At 35.5% G+C, this 17,316-nt stretch overlaps 2 protein-coding genes, 1 non-coding gene and 1 pseudogene across 6 annotated transcripts; 1 reads left to right on the forward strand and 3 right to left on the reverse strand.

Annotated features, from left to right (window-relative positions):
* Positions 1 to 628: 628 nt before the first annotated feature.
* Positions 629 to 735, reverse strand: LOC115721550 (small nucleolar RNA R71). The gene has a single exon (XR_004012565.2). It is a non-coding gene; the product is annotated as a small nucleolar RNA R71 (small nucleolar RNA).
* A 6,721-nt stretch (positions 736 to 7,456) lies between these two features.
* LOC133034498 (uncharacterized) lies at positions 7,457 to 10,964 on the forward strand (annotated as a pseudogene).
* A 77-nt stretch (positions 10,965 to 11,041) lies between these two features.
* On the reverse strand, positions 11,042 to 13,489 carry LOC115721296 (nuclear transcription factor Y subunit C-9). 4 transcript variants are annotated; one of them, XM_030650568.2, is made up of 4 exons: positions 13,281 to 13,369; positions 12,988 to 13,026; positions 11,659 to 12,479; positions 11,042 to 11,305 (listed from the first exon to the last, which is right to left on the reverse strand). In XM_030650568.2, exon 3 carries the CDS (start codon positions 12,476 to 12,478, stop codon positions 11,687 to 11,689), a length of 792 nt encoding a protein of 263 aa, XP_030506428.2. In that variant the 5' UTR covers position 12,479; positions 12,988 to 13,026; positions 13,281 to 13,369; the 3' UTR covers positions 11,042 to 11,305; positions 11,659 to 11,686. The 4 variants fall into 4 exon arrangements, with proteins under 4 accessions (XP_030506428.2, XP_060966853.1, XP_030506427.2 ...); XM_061110870.1 differs by lacking the exon at positions 12,988 to 13,026 and having other exon boundaries at positions 13,281 to 13,380; XM_030650567.2 differs by lacking the exon at positions 11,042 to 11,305 and having other exon boundaries at positions 11,407 to 12,479; positions 13,281 to 13,489.
* Positions 13,490 to 13,967: 478 nt separating this feature from the next.
* LOC115719733 (cation/calcium exchanger 5) lies at positions 13,968 to 17,049 on the reverse strand. The gene is made up of 2 exons (XM_030648907.2): positions 15,838 to 17,049; positions 13,968 to 14,977 (listed from the first exon to the last, which is right to left on the reverse strand). The coding sequence occupies exons 1-2, from the start codon at positions 16,702 to 16,704 to the stop codon at positions 14,213 to 14,215; spliced, it is 1,632 nt and encodes a 543-aa protein (XP_030504767.2). The 5' UTR covers positions 16,705 to 17,049; the 3' UTR covers positions 13,968 to 14,212.
* Between the last annotated feature and the right edge of the window lie 267 nt (positions 17,050 to 17,316).

Raw genomic sequence — 17,316 nt, forward strand, 5'->3', positions numbered from 1 at the left:
CAACTATTTTGCAATTTATTTTACGGTTTAAGGTTTTAATCCTATTTTGGTGCGCTGAATTTTTCTTTTTCAGGTGTAATCTAGTGTATGAACGAGCAAGAAGAAGACCTTGAACTTGCTCCTATTGACCCCGAAATTGAACGCACTTTTAGACAAAGGAGGAAGGAACAAAAGGCTAAAAAACGCTGCAATATGGCCGATGGGTTTGAAATTGGAGGTGCTCATAATGAAGCCAATCCTATTGCTTTGGCCGATGATAGAGCCCGAGCAATAAGAGAGTATACGCCCCTATGTTCAATGAGCTAATCCGGGTATTGTGAGACCCGAAATTCAAGCACCTCACTTTAAGCTCAAGTTTGTCATATTCTAAATGATTCAAACGGTTGGTTAATTTAGCGGGTTACCAACTGAAGATCCTCATCTCTATATTCGCTCATTTTTGGAGGTGAGTGATTTTTTCAAGCTACAAGGAGTAAGTGAAGAGGCTTTAAGATTGAAGTTGTTCCCATTTTCCTTGAGGGATCGGGCTAGAGCATGGCTTAATACTCTTCCTCCCGATTCGGTGACTAATTGGAATGACTTGGCTGAAAAATTCTTGAGAAAGTACTTTCCTCCAACAAGAAATGCAAAGTTTCGAAGCGAGATCATGTCTTTTCAACAATTGGAAGACGAGACTACTAGTGATGCATGGGAAAGATTCAAAGAGTTGTTAAGGAAGTGCCCACACCATGGTATTCCTCATTGTATTCAACTTGAGACATTTTACAATGGTCTCAATGCGGCCTCTAGGATGGTGTTGGATGCTTCCGCTAATGGAGCCATTCTTTCCAAGTCTTACAATGAAGCTTTTGAGATTTTGGAAAGGATAGCTAGCAACAACTATCAATGGTCAACTAATAGAGCTCCTACAAGCCGAAAAGTAGCGGGTGTTCTTGAAGTAGATGCTTTGACCGCTCTAACCGCTCAAATGGCCTCAATGACCAACATTTTGAAGAATATGAATATGGGAGGAAGTGTACAACCGGCCATTTGCCATTCAAAGGCGTAAATCTCTTGTGTGTATTGTGGTGATGGGCATACTTTTGAAAATTGCCCTTCAAATCCAGCTTCGGTTTGCTATGTGGGTAATCAAAACTTCAACCGCAACAACAATCCATACTCAAACTCCTACAATCCGGCATGGAAGCATCATCCGAACTTTTCATGGGGAGGTCAAGGGGCAAGTTCAAGTGGAGCACAAGGACAAGGAAAGCAATCATTCCCACCGGGTTTTTCTCAACAACCAAGACCTCAACAACCTCACCAACCTCAAGGCTCTCAAACTAGTTCTTTGGAGAGCTTAATGAGAAGATTATATGGCCAAGAATGACGCTGTAATTCAAAGCCGGGCGGCATCTCTTCGGAATCTTGAAGTTCAATTGGGGCAATTGGCCAATGATTTGAAGAATGAACCACAAGGCACCTTGCCTAGTGACACCGAAAATCCAAGAAGAGATGGCAAGGAACATTGCAAAGCGGTAACCTTGAGAAGTGGAAAAATAATTGAGTCAAATGTGGCTGCAACGGGCGGTAAGAGCCTGCTTCAATCCAAAAGAGGGGGAAATGAAGAAAAAACCAAGCAACTTCTTGAAATTCCCCCGAGTAGTTACGGCACATCCGGTCGACGTGCAACGAAAAGTCTTTGCAAAAGCCACCTCTCCCATTTCCTCAACGGTTCAAGAAGCAACAAGAGGATGGTCAATTCCGGAGATTTCTTGATGTTCTAAAGCGGCTCACATCAATATACCTTTAAAGTGGAAGCTTTGGAGAAAATGCCAACTTATGTGAAGTTTTTGAAGGATATTTTGATAAAGAAAAGGAGGCTTGGCGAGTTTGAAACGGTCTCTTTGACGGAGGGATGTAGTGCTAGGTTGAAAAGTAAAATTCCACCCAAATTGAAAGATCCGGCGGCTTTACAATTCCTATTTCTATAGGGGTCGAGATGTTGGAAGAGCTCTTTGTGACTTGGGAGCTAGTATTAATCTCATGCCTATGTCTATTTTTAGGAAGTTGGGAATTGGAGAAGCAAGGCCAACCACCGTCACTTTGCAATTAGCGGATCGTTCCATGGCTCATCCGGAAGGGAAAATTGAAGATGTGTTGGTACAAGTGGATAAGTTCATTTTTCCGGCCGATTTCATTATTCTTGACTATGAGGAAGATAGGGAAGTTCCAATCATTTTAGGGAGGCCATTTCTTGCCACGGGAAGAACTTTGATAGATGTTGAAAAGGGAGAGCTTGCCATGAGAGCTCAAGATGAGCAAGCCACGTTCAAGGTTTTCCATCCCATACGTGCTCCGGATGCAATAGGAGCATGCTTAGCAATTGGAGATATGGATCCTAACATGGTTGAGGAGTCCAAATTCAAAAATAGTAAGAAGGTGAGAAGAAGATTCCCCTTAAAGAAATTGCTAAGGATCACGAGCCGCAAAGTAAAGACAAAACATCATTTGACCACTAAAAAACCACCCAAAAAGAAGAGAAAGAAAAAGAAGTTTAGTAGAAAATTTTGGTCTCAAATGTTTGAAGTTGGGCAACAAGTGATTTTTGCTAACTCTTTAACGAAGGCTACTCATGGACGACTAGATTCAAGGTGTGATGGATCTTTCTTGGTGGTGAGAGTGTACCCCGATGGGGTGGTAGAACTACGTGATGCACTTTCAAGAAGAAAATTTTTGGTGAAAGGCCAAGGAGTGAAGTTTGGGGGTGGTGAGGGTGATCGAGCAAAGACCTCCATCACATTGGAAGAGGCTTGAGGAAGAAGGGTCTCGGGTTGTCATGGCTTTAGTGAATCACATTTGGGCAACCCAAGAGCGGAGGAACAAGATTATATTTAGTTATATATATGCTATGTAATAAGTTTGGGGTGTGCCACCCCTTGAAAAAAAACATATATGTATTTACAATTAAGTTTGGGGTGTGCCACCCCTTGAAAAAAAAAGAAAGAAAAAAAAAAAGAAAAAAAAGAAAAAGAAAAAAAAAAGAGGAAAAGAAGAAAAAGGAAAAAAAAATTAGTATATACATACTTATATAATTACATATATATATAATTTTTAATTTCCTACATTTACTAATGATTTTCTTTGTAGTGTGGTGATCTTTATTGTCAGTGCAAAGCAAGGAATGACGAAAAAAGGAAATTTCTTTGCCGCAATATGGTGTGAGCAAATTTGTATGTTGAAGCCGGTAGGTCCCAAAGATGTACAGCATTGGATCAGCATCGCTTCAGCATTTTGAAGCAGAGACTCTAGTGGGGAAGAGTTCAAATCTTGAGGGAGTTTTCTTTTTTTTCCTTAGTTAAATTGTTATTCTTTGGTTGTGTTTGATTGTTTACTTAGTTTACTTTTATTGTTGTCTTTAGTTGTGTGAGTAATAAATATTATGTGGATTAGATGTGTATTAATCATGTTGTTTTGTCATGTTTGTTACGTTTTGTTTTAGCTTGCAAATGAGAAAAATACTGCTTGTATTTTCAGCTTGATTTAGGGTAGCGCTCGATGATGAAAAATATCCATTTCCCTCCATTTGTGGAGTGCCTTGGTTTGTGTGTTGAAAATGCTAATTTTAAGTGTTATTTTTGTCCAAATGCTAGCCTATGAGGAATGCTTTCAACAATTGTGTGCTTGTGTTATTCCACCATACCTTGAGTTTTTAGAATAGCTAACACTTTGAGAGAGTTTAAGCATCTAGAATTAGCTAGTGTAATCCTTGAGGCGAAATCCTAGCGAGCTTTATAACTTAGAAATGATTTAGGCCATCTTTGGACGTTTGAGCCTTTCTAACCTTCCCTATAAAATCAATTTTTCTCTAGTCACCCAAGTTTGAGCCGTTTAGCCTATTCTTGTTGTGCAACCCAATCATACATCTAACGCCAATCCTAATTTGCATTTCCACATATATCCTAACTTAATTGCTCACTTGTCAAGAGCCAAGTTTCACATTAAGTTTGGGGTGAGTGCGGTGAGTGTAACTTGTGGCGAGCTAATTCAAAGTTATACTTTTAGCCACATTGGGGACAATGTTGGATTGTAAGTTTGGGGTGGGGGAATTAGCTCACAAAGTATATGAGTATGAACTTTCAATTAACCTTCTCTTGCTATTTATTATATAAGTATAATATAGTAATAAATGTCTTTCTAATATATGAAAAAAAAAAATCAGCAATGAAAAAAAAAAAAATACATATGCTTGCAACTAAGTTTGGGGTGTTCCACCCATTTTAGTTCAAAAAAAAAAAAAAGAAGAAGAGAATAAACATAGCAAGAGAAGTCAATTTTAATATCAAGTACTTGTGAGTATTGAATTAGGGAAGAGGGTCAAGAGAAAAAAAAATTTAAGGAAGAGACTCGGCTTTTGACAAGTGAAGTGGTTAGGTGTTGAGCTAGCTTAAATACATCCTATACCATACCCTAACCCAAGCCTAACATTCAAGCCTAGTCAAGTCCTTTTGATCTAAGTTGCAAAGCTAAGCTACATTAGTGGAGAGGATTGCACTAATTCAACTTATGGAAGCAAACCTTTAAACTTGAGGATCAAAGGTGGTTGTTATAGAAATTCAAGTTGTTGGTGGGAAGTATTTGCACACTTATTTGATCGAATTACTCTTGATAAGTTTTAAGGACATAAATAGCATGCAAAATTCTGTTGAAACACACAAGTTCGAGGCATATTCACTACTACCAATTACATTTCCATTTCATCTAATTCTGAGAGCAAATTTTGTCCCTAAACCAAGTGTGAAAGAGCAAGATTTTCTCTACTGCAAGCGTGTTAGTGTCGCTGTCATTTTCTGTTCTTATTGTTTAGTTCTTTGTGTTTTTCATTACTCGAGGACGAGCAATACTCTAAGTTTGGGGTGTGATAACTCTATGTTATAGAGTTAATTTTTATGCTTTTAAACTAAAGTATTGTGATGAGAGTAGTGAAAATGTGTTTATTTTGCTTAATTTTAATTAGTTTTAGTGTTATTTTCTATTTAGTAATCTAACCTTTAAGTTTTGTAAATATTGATATTGTTGGGTGTGTTTTTCCAATTAACTGTGCTTATTTTGTTGAAAAAGGAGGAATTAAATTGATAGGTAAAAGAAAAAGAAGCAAGGAAGAAAAGGAGCACAAGCCGGGGGCCGATTCTTTGAAGCAATGCTAAAGCAATCTTGAAGTGAATTCGGCATCACAGCGATGACGTGGAAACACGAATTTCACTTATCCACCTCGGCAACTTCGGTGGTCACTCAAATTGCACCGGCCGAGTGACGTGGAAGAAAGGGGTCTAACCCTAGTGGGCCAAAGTGGAAAAGTTTGGGCTTCTATTTTGGGGTATGAAGTTTGTACCCTAAAAACCCAACAACAAAAGAGAAGGAAAAGGGAGTACACCATAATCATCTTCATCATCTTGTATGTACAGTACGGGGCAGCTGCCATTTTTTCTATGGAGGAGCTTTAATTGCAGCAGGAAGTACAACAAAGAAGAAAGAAGAGGGGACCAAGCCTAGTGTTTGAATTTTCTTTTACCCTTTCTTGATAGTCTTCTTTATTTTTCTCTTTGTTATTGTTGTTTGTACTTAGTATTCAAAACTTCTTGAGATTGTAAATTTGGGCAGCAGCCATGGATGAAGTATTTTTAGCTTGGATTTTATCTTTTTATTTGAATATGAGCTAAGCTTTTGAGGCTTGAATGACTATGAACTTCTAAGTTGGGTATGATTAAATTTTAAGCTTACTTTAGTATTTTTTTGCCTTTGTTCATTCAAGTGAGTTTCATTTTAATTGATTGTTGTTTTTTTGGCCATGAATAACAATTTGCTAAGCTAGATCTTGTACTGGAAAGGCTAGATCTAGTAGTTCAACTTGAATGAAGCAAGTGAAAACCTAGATTTAGGCTTTTCTTTGTAAGTGGATAGGAATATTTCATTTACCTTGCATAACTTACCAAATGAATGCTTGAATGGTGTCCTGCTTGCTGGTTTGATATAGGAATATATTGAGCTTAATGGTAGGATTAAAGTTGTGAGTGTTGGAAAATTCTCACAAGCCTAGAGGAATTTGTTGTTATCTCTCATGCGAGAATGCTAAAGTAATCTTGAACCAATCTTTTGTCAGGCGCGTAAAAACCCGACTAGAAGGAATTAGTTATTCAAGCCATTTTTGCCATATTATATTTTTTATCCGGCAAACAATTTTTCTATGACGATAGTTTTAATTTTAGCAAGTTTAATTCTTGTCAATTTTAATTTTGAATCATTACTCAACTATTTACATATTATTTCTTTTTATTTTAAGTTGTAATTAGTTGATTTTATATCAAACTTTGTTTGCAATCCCTGTGGAGACGATCTTACTTATCACTTTATTACTTGTGTGACTGCGTATACTTGCGTATATAATTTTCACAACACTACGTTATATACAGTTGCATTTTGGTTGATTACTGGTTTCCAATGTAAAATATATTTTTTTTTAAAAAACACAATAAGAAGAGCGAATTCGAATTAAGGGACAACAAGTTACGTATAAGTCTGATTATTTTTTGTTTTGGTTACATTATCGTTTTATGATAGTTTATATATTATGCAAGTAGCGAAACAATAATAAAACTACAAAAAAACTGTAAAGAAACTAAAATACAGAAAAAACTCTTTGAACATCAACATCCATGATAAATCAAATTATTACCCATTGATGACATAAAAATGGACATGAAACAACTAGACAAAAACATATTCCAAAAAAAAAAATACATACAGAACGTGTTTACACTATTAAAAAACTATGGAAAAAAAAAACTTATACAAACTGAGAATAGATTAAATGAAGAAACTGAAATGAAAAAGAATAAAACATCTAGAAAAACAAAAACAGAAAAAAAAAAAAAAGACAACAAAATGAAATAGAAATTAAGACTAAACAAACGAAAATGAAAAACCCATAAAAAGAACAAATAAATTAAACTAAAAAATTAGAAGCCCTAGAAAACTAAATAAAACCAAACGAAATGCTAATATGAAAAACCTAGAATATTAAAATCGAAAAACACAAGACACACAAATGGCAAATACAAACAAATTTCAAATAGGGGCGAAACTAAAAAGAAACTAAAATCAAACCTTATACCGAAGACCAACTCCATCTTGATCATTTTTTGAGCATCATCTTGAGGAATTTTTTCATGGGCAGCCACTTTTGATTTCTTCTTTAGAGGAGCTCGCCCACGTTTCGACAATGGAGGAGAAAAATCAAAGTCATCCTCCTCAACAACAGGTCGTTTACCCTTGTTTCTATTAGCTAAAGATTTCAACCCCATTTTAGAACTTTTTTATTGAGCAGGGGAAGAAGTTGATGAAGAACGAGTTACAACCATATTTATATATGGATTAAGAGAAAAATAGAAAGAGGGAAAACAGTTATGGGATTCGGTTAATGGGAGTTGAAAAAAAAATTGAAGAACAAAAAGAAGAGGGAAAATGGAGTTGGGATCATGGAGAAGGAAGTGTTCAGCTATGGAGGTTACTATTTAAAAAAAAAAACTGAAAAGAAATGGAAAATAAAAGGAAAAAGAAGAGAAAAAGGAGAAAAATGATGTATAGAGTGATTGATGTAATACATCAATCATTAACGTGTCAAAAAGGTTGAATTGTGTATGCATGTGGTAAAAATATAATAAACTTAAAGAAACGTGTACAAATGTTGAGCTAACCGTGTGGTGGTATATGTGTAATAAAATTAGCATTTTGTATTTTTAGTGTAAAAATTTCATGATATAATGCGCAATAAATAATTATAAACCTAATATAAATTATATAAATAAACGTAATTATAGCATAATATGTATATAAATAAACGTAATTATAGCATAATATATATATAAATTATAAGCGAAACTGATGAGAATCATGGGGTTTCATCTCAAAACCAATTGACAATAGGAGGAGTAGCCCATTCCTCTTATATATTCTATTATATTTTCACACATTGGCAATGTAGGACTCTCTAACATCCCCCATCAAGATGGTGGCTATTTTACATGCTCACCATCTTGGACAACTCGATCATAAGCGACTCTTTTTTTGGCTCACTATCCCTGATCACAAGTGGCTATTTTGCTCTACTTTTTGGATCGGTATTTTGGGTTTTTTGGTGGCTTTTTTTTTTCGCTCACTATCCCCGAATCACAAGTGGCATTTTTTTGACTTTTTGGCTCTTGCATCAGTTTTTTTTTTTTTAGATTTTTGGTGGCTCTTTTTTTTTGGCTCTACTTCGATCGGGTTTTTTTTTTTGGGTCGGAAGAGATTTTTTTTTTTTGGTTTGATTTGCTCTGATACCATGATGAGAATCATGGGGTTCCATTTCAAAACTAATTGGCAATGGGAGGAGTAGCCCATTCCTCTTATATATTCTATTATCTTTCCACACATTGGCAATGTGGGACTCTCTAACAGAAACTACATGTATATATTGCTAAATACGCATATAAGTATAAATATATGTATAGAATATGTAACACACAAATTTAAGTAGTTCGGCAGAATATCATTTGCCTACGTCTACGGTAGCATTTAAGCTATGATTAGGTTTTATTAATAAAATAGAAATCTACAAATTTTTGAGAAATTATTCTCAATAATAGTTTCAGCTGTGTGTAAATGGGTATTTTAGTAAAATAGAAGTGGTATCAATGCAAACTATTTTTGTGTAGAGAGAAATAAGATAAATAAGAAAGGAAAAGAAAAAGGTAAACAAAGAGCGTGCATATAAACACGCTTTTTTTTTTTTTTGGAGTTTATCTTTTCTGAAAGGTTTAAGGTGAAAGATTCAAGGGAGTTTGTATACAAGCATGTTGTTATGCTTCGACGCTTACAAGTAGCCTGTGTAAAGGAAGAGAAAGCAAGGGAAGATTTCTTTGAAGATTGATAAGACAAGCTTGATGGAACTGGACGCCTTCTTTTCCTCTTTACTTCTCTCTATCTGTCCTTAGCTAATAGCTTGGGTGAATATATTTATAGAGGTAGCTTATCGTGCCTCTTCGAGGTGAACCCTAACTTCGTAAAGAAATCAAGTGGCAACTGCTTTTACCTTTATGCATCTGCTTTTACCTTTATGCATTCACACCTAAACCCAGGTATACATTCGTCTCAGGTTTTGTGCGGCTACTATTCATATATATATATATTTTTTTTCGTTTTATACACATCTATCTACTATTTTGCTTCTTTTACTGTTATTATTTTATTTATTTACAGAATCTTTTCTATTTCTTTTTTTACTCATCAAGAGTATTTGTTAACAACCCAGAAACTATTACATTGACAGAGAGGATGTTGAAAGATTCAGGAGATAAACTGGACTGCAGGATGTTTTTTTGGATGAAGATGCTGCAAGGTTGCATACTATTGCTGGTGTCATTTCACATAGTGCAGCAGTTTCACTGGAAGAGATTAATGGAGGCCTTTCTCCTCTCAAATCCTCTCAAAAGAATAGGAAAACTAGACATATAGATGACCTTCGATGATCCCCTTCAACATGACAGGGCTGGTCCTGTCATGATATGTCTTCTCTTCCAACTGTATCAAAATTGTCTAAAATAGTAGTTGCTACTAAGAAAGGATTTGCATTGATTGGGAGTGCAGCAGCCTGTGGGCCAATTCTGACATCTTTCACATATCCATTCCAGGGGTGAAGTGAGATAAAAGTGAGTTGTATTTTAGATTATTATATTATGGGCTCGTTTGGTACGCTGTATTAGGTCGTATTATATTGTATTGTATTATATATCATATTTTCATATAATACTATGTTAAACTTTAATTTATACTAAAATATTATATATTTATTTGTCCATACAAGTCAATACCACATATAGTTTTACATAAAAATATTACATAAAATATAATTCAATATAATACTATATAATACAATACGGTGTAATACCCTATAACTTCTTATTTTGAAGGGTATCATTAGGCCTCATCACTATTGGCTAAATTACTCATGTTTACATGTCAGTAATTCAGATAAACAAAAATTCTTTAAGTGCACATTTATTGACTTTGGCTAACATTAGTTTAATCCATGTCTTCTTAATTTCCCTTGCACTCTGAACTATGGAAACATTTCTCCCATTTACTAATTAGTGTTCCTTCGTTTTTATGTGTACCTTTTTGCTTTTAGTTTTCTATTAGAAACTTGATTCTTATCCCTTATAGTCGTTAGTTTTCATTTTATGAGTTTATATTCAAGCTTAATATTAATCTATATTGTTTCTTCTTAACCAATTGAGTAGTCTGTTGATGTTTCTTTTTGTGGCTGGAGGTGATTTTAGTTGTGAAGTTTCAAGTGAGGGCAAAGTATTAATACGTGGAGCTACTACAACTGGAGAGAAAACAGTATACGAGTACTCCCAAATGTTCAAAATGCAAGCGCAGAAGTTATGCCCTCCAGGGCAGTTTTCCATCTCTTTTAAACTCCCTGGTCCAATTGATCCTCATCAATTTTCTGATAAATTTGGCATTGATGGGATTCTCGAAGGCATTGTTTTGAAAGAAAGTTGGCAGATAAAATGAAATTATTCTTTGTATCTAACATTGCCTCTTAATACTGAAACAAGTTGTGTATTGTATAATAACAAATAACTTGGACATTTGTTATCTTCTTTTGAAGGTCACTTGGCAAAATGGTCTTGTTAGTAGTTTCTCAAACGGGATGTCAAGTAAGTTCAGAGTACTGGGCGTTGAGTGTCAAGAATACTACTTTGATGTTTGTTTGTCATTTTTTTTTCAAGTATAAAATGTTAATTTTACCAAATATTGTCTGAGAGATAATGCAACACTTTCTTTCTTGAGACTTTCCAAGTATTTTTTCTTCATGAAGCCCATTTTCAGTTTGTGTTTCTTTCACATTGAAAATATATTAATCAAGAGGCCAAAATATTGAATAATTGATAAGCCATATTTGTGAAAACATCTATTTCAGCTAAGGGTCATAAGAGCTACTCTCGTTGATAAGATACAAGAAAGAAAGGACGGATAAACTTTATAAGTTGATATCTTACATTACATTGTTCAAAGTCGCATCACATCACTGACATTAAATGAGAAAAGTAAAAACTATCAAAAGAGAAAATGGTTGCTGGCTCTGTTGAGATCTGATCTACTATTTCTTTCAGGGTTATTATCTATACATGGAGTTATCCTGTCTCCTTCACTCAAATTTTAGTCACACTTATTGATGATCTAAGGTTCTCTCTACCTTCTTCACGCTGTTTGAGATTTCCTGTATCAAAGTTTATAGAACAAATTATAAAAATGTGAAAATACATCAAACCACACACACTTAAGTGATCAAACAACATATTTTCAGTCACTAGATGAAAAGAAAGGAGAATAGAAGGTTCTTATGTTCATGAAATCAAAATGGCATATTTCTATTAGAAGCACAACCATAAATCGAGTCAAGTATTTTATTACGTAGTTGTAAAGAAAAATATGGATATTTATAGATAATGGTATGAGTAAGATTGCTAGCTCTTGTCGCATAATCCACTACAATGACATGATGAAACAATAGCCAAATCCTTTCCAGCGTTCAATCCAAACCAATGGCCAACAAAAGTAACTCAAACTTACACTTATTATTTTCCATACATAGTCCCCATTAACGATCCGACGACGATTGTTGTTGGTCAGGCTGTTGTTGTTGTTGCTGCCACATTTGCTGAGCCATGTATGGGTGGTGAGGCTGCTGGGCATACATGGATAGATCCATAACAGGCTTACCCATAATCATCCCTGGGGTCCCAACTTGAGGGGGTGCATGTTGGGGTGGCATATAGCAATAAGGGAGTGAATCAGCAGGCCCTCCAACAGGCACATTGCCTCTTGGAATTGATGCAACCACTTCATCTTTCAAATCCTCTCTTGGTACAATATCTACCAAAAAATCAAAGATACCAGTTCTAGTGATTGCTGCAGCAATGTCATTCTTCTGAAGGGTTCTCCTTTTATTCTCCTCAGTGTGATTCCATGATCTCAATGTCAATTCTAAGATAAACATCTCACACGCCCTGGCAAATATAACAGGTGCCTCTGCAGATATCATCCTCACATCCTCATCAGCCTTCATTATCTTCTTGATCCTAGCTAAGGGAAGGCTGTGGTTCTTGAAATCACTTACTTTCTCGATTTCTTGATACTGATTTGCCCAAAAGTTTTGGAGTTGTTGCTGAAGCTGCTGTTGCTGCTGGTGGTGGATGTGCTGATATGCGAGTTGGTGTTGCGCAAGCTGAGCTCCACCAGGCTGGCTGGTGGACTGAATGCCTCCAACCGAGCCAGGAGTTGGGTTGCCACCCATCGGATTGGATTGGTAACCATAAGCCATTTGAGCTCCACCACCACCCCCACCTCCCATCATCATTGACTGAGGTTGGTTATGCCCTTGGTGATCCATTCTGATCCAACCAATATAAAAGTGTTAAAAATTAAGAAACATCAAAGGAATCATCTAGAAACTCTAAAACATGAACATCATTAACTTAAATTAAGAATGGATCAGATTTGAGTTAAGGTCCCTGAATGAATGATCATATGTAAAATGTCAGTACAAGTTAATAAGTGAAAATTTTGTTCTACTGATTTGTTGCAATATATGAAGAAAAATCAGCTTGCATTCTTTTAATTGACAGCAAATCATTCCTTGAGACCAAGATGATAATTCAATCACAAAAAAGGAAAGAGAACTAGAAAGAAAGTAACAGTGTACACCAAATAATTAGCAAAATCAAGCATAAGAAATCATGAAGAAGCAGGAAAAAAACACCAAAAGAAAGAAAGAGAACAAAAAAATTATAAATCAATTTACAGAATCAAGTTTCAAATTAGAAAGAACTAAATGTCATGTATATAAGCATACATACATAAACATGTGAAAAACAACAATGAAGAGAGATTTTTATGTACCTGTTTTAAATGTTCTGAGATGGTATAAATGAATTAAACCTGAAAATTAAAAAAAAAAATTGCAGCAATAGATCCAATGGGCGAAAAAAGGCATGGTTTGTAAAGTTGTTTCCTTTATTGTATGTTAATGGATACAGTGAAAAGAGGATCAAAGATCCATATTTTTGGAAGAATCTTGACTAATCTATAAAACCAAATTAAAATTAAAATAAAAAAGGAAGACAATTTGTGTAGTTTCTATATTGTTCTTTGTTTTTCATTAGTGATAATTAATAATGTTTATGAGTACAAACCTATATGAGATGGAGGAAAGTTGAGAGAGAGTTTGATTCTGACTTGTATTATTTGTGAGAAACAGAAAGCATCAATTTTTATGGAAGTTTGAATTTTGTGAAGACGAGTTTACCCTTTATTAAAATTACTATAATTGGCTACTATTGATGCCACTGACATAGTTATGTAATGTTTTGCGCTGTTGATTGATTCATACTATGTAAAACATTCTCCAATCCCAAAATATACATTTGACGACCATTTATATTACTCAAAAAAATAATCAAAATATTATATCTGGATGAGAAAAATATGTTAGTAAGAAATTAAAAGTATTTATTTTTCTAGATTTGATTATTTCATTTTTCTCTTTTTTGATGTAGTTGATTATTTTAATTTTCATTTTTCATGAATGGGGTATGTAAAACTATTTCGAGGGTTCTCTCAAGAAATATACATATTGATTACTGAGCGTGCTAAGTATCCAATAATGGATTGAAATTTGTATTTATTTCATACTAAATAATATAATTTTTTCTAAAATAATATTTACTAACAAGGCAAAATTTTATGAAGGCGGTGCTATTGTCCAGTGTAGGGATCCTAGAATTAATAGACTCCAACTCCATGAAAGAAGTGCTAGAGAAAGTAATGCTTAGAACTCCTTCTCGTCAAATAAATAAATTAATAGCTGCTTAAAAAAGACCTTGAAGAAGCAAATATGTATTAGGATGTAAACTTTCCAAGAATATATAATTTATTTTCTATTACAGCAGAATTTTGTGTCACAGAATCACCCAAGACCTAGCAGTAAAATACAAGTAATTTTTGTCACACCTAAATTTTTTATATATAAATATTATATTTCAAGTTGGAATGTGAAGTCCTGATCAGGCTTGGAAATTGGGGCATGTAGAAGCTGAGCACTTAGCTATATACATATGGAACAATGTCACCTTGAGAACTTGGCAATAACTAAGCTAACAGCTGTGAAAACAACATAGAGACCAACTAGGCAGAATCCCCAGAACCTAGGAACTCGAAATCTGTGCCATGTAATCACCAATAGGGAACCCATCAGGCTGAGAAGCAAGAATACAAATGCCATTACAATTCCAGTGTGGAAATGAAGCTCATAAGCTTCAGGGTAAATGTTGCTTGTCTGTATCACCAAGGCCGTCCCCAGACCGATGAGCATGTTAAACATCGGCCCAGCAAAGCACCCAGCCATGGCCATTGCTGGATGTCCTGCCTTAGCAACAGCAACATCAGCAACCAGATCCCCAACTGAGTTCCCCCAGGCAAGGACAGTGAGGCCGAGAATCGAAGGGGGTAACTCGAGAAGTGAACCTAAAGCTGCAAGGCAGTTCAGCAGTTCTCCTGCAACAGTAGATATCCAGAAAACGCTCATTACAAATGCTATGATCACTACTGGTATATGCTCAGTTTTTGGCGGTTCTTTTTCTGTAATGAAGTGGAGGAGTGCAAGGTTGGAGCACCCAAAAAATACTACAAGCCAAAGGGGAAAACGGGTGTGTGGAAGGAGGAAGTGAATGGGATGATCGAATGGAACAAACGTGTTTCCTGCATAGAGAAGTGCTAGTGGACAAAGAGCAATATTGGCTGATGAATAGAATCTGCTCCACTTGGTAGGTGAAGTCTGCGGAATTGTAAGCTTTAAAAGAACAGAAACTGGGATCTCCCATGATTTTGAGATCTACAGACACAATAAAGAGCATAAGTTAGTAGATTTTATTGTAAATAGAAAAAGGATACAATATTAGTAGAAATAAGAACAAAAGAAAATTTGATCGATTATGAAGAAAGTACATTATTTTTTTTTTCAGTTCCAAGCATAAGAAGAAAACTAAATACCAAATTAGGAGAATGGGGAAACAAAGGTGATAGGAAAATGACCAACCAGGAAGTAGGAACCCTTTTACACAATCATCTTATATCTTACTTACTTATAGATTAAGCATATGACTTCATAAGAAAAATCTTCAAATAAAACCTACATTTCCAGCCAGATCACTGGTATTCTGTACGACTAATGATCAATTCTACTTCCCTTGCATCATCAGTGTAGTGATATTATTAAATCATTAATTAAGTTACACGTTTTAGTTTCTTATGTTCCTCGAGCTTCACTAATGGTCAACTTCACCAAAGCTCAAATTAACAAGTAACAACAACAAAGCATAACTTCATATTCCTATGCTAGGGAAAGGTGCTGTTAGCAACTTTCTGTTATGAGCTAGAGTCCAAACCATTCGAATGCAAGTGATTGAAAATGGATTGGTACATAGCAAGCTAATTTTAAATTCTAAAGTCACTCAAGGAAAGCTTAAGAACAATAGTTAGCAAGCATTACAGCCGTCATTTCTACAAACTCAGCTTGTATCAATTATCATCAAGATGGGATTGTTTAAACAAACCAAGATGTAAGTTTCCTTAACACTTGCACAATGATTTGAATTTCTACTAACTACAAAAATTTCAATTGGTATAATCATATAACCAAATGAGAGAAGAAAGAAGAGAACAAGATCATAACATTTAAAGGACATAGCATACCATTCTAAGAGCTCGCCTGAGCCCAGAACTTGGTTTTTCTCCACGGGAATTCTGTAAGACTAGGCCGATCTCGCAATCATGAACCATCAGATCTTTCCGTTCATCAATTTCTCCAATCAAATGCATTTCACTCCCACCCTTCTCTTTCTCTGCGCCCATTCCCAAATCCATCCAAAACACAAACCCAACAAAAAACAGATAAAACAAAACGAACCCAACAGCCTGCCATAAAAAAATCTCGGCACTAAGATACACATAGAACAAGAACAACGCCGCAATCAGGTAAAACGACACGTCCCTAACGAACGGCGCTGGCTTGAGAGAAAATGGTGCGGCGTAAATCGCCACAAACCCAACAACCAAAGCCGAGACGAAAGTGCCGGCCGAGAGTATGGCACCGAACCCAGTTCGATACTGGCCTCGGCGGACAGCGGCGACGGATGCGAACACGTCGGGAGCACCATTTCCGAGAGCCAAGAGGGTCACGCCGGCCATGCTCGGCGACAAATTGAGGTGGAAAGAGAGCTTGGTGGTGACGACGGAGAAGTGATCCTGTGCCGTCTTGATGAGGATGTAGAAGTGGAGAACGAGAAGGAGGGAGAGGAAAGGGATGGAGAGAAATGAGTTTTTGTTAAAGAGGCAGAAATGGAAGGAGAGATAGTTGAAAAGGCCATTGGAGTGTGATTTAACGGAGGAGCAAGAAAGCTCTTGTGTGTTATCGTTGAGAAGGGATCTATGGGGAATTAGGGGTGTAGATGGAGCAGGAGGGTTTGATGGGATTGTGAGGAAGAAGAAGAGGAGAATGGAGAAGAGGGTTAGTGAGAGAGCAAAGGTTTTAATGGAGTTTGAGAAGGAGAAGAAGGCCATGCCATTCCCTTAAAAAGGGTGTATGAGTATGAGAGAGTAAAAGGAGTTCTTTTTTGTCACTCTTCTTCTCCAAAGTTGAGACTTGGGAATTTTGACTCACAAATAATGAAAACGAATCTCTCTCTCTCTCTCTCTCTCTATTTTGTTGTATTTGGATTAACTTATTTTATTTTGTTTATTGCAAGATCTAACTTGAGACAAACGCGTCGTCAGCTTCATTCACACAAATAGAAAACAATCTGTATTTCGGTATTTTTTAACTTTGCTTTGCTAGAAATACTCAATAGCAAAGCAAGCATAGCATGAAGATCAAAGTGGGCATGATTATATTTCATATTATAACAAAATATGAATACAATTTTTTAGCGCATGTATATATTTTATGTTATTTTCTTTTAATAAAATGATGCATTTGTTAATTCTTCTACTGAATAATTATGCTATTTAACCTTATTTCCCTTTAAGTTGTTTTTTTTAGTATTCAAGTTTAATGATTGTAGATTTCTCAAAAAAAAAAAAAAAAAGTTTAATGATCGTAGTATTTCTCACCTCTTTTTTTAAAACTCTTGCGATAAGAGTTATGCAACACTCAAAATTTACACGACCACAGAG

Source organism: Cannabis sativa, chromosome 2 (assembly GCF_029168945.1).
Source record: "Cannabis sativa cultivar Pink pepper isolate KNU-18-1 chromosome 2, ASM2916894v1, whole genome shotgun sequence".
Classification (NCBI taxonomy): domain Eukaryota; kingdom Viridiplantae; phylum Streptophyta; class Magnoliopsida; order Rosales; family Cannabaceae; genus Cannabis; species Cannabis sativa.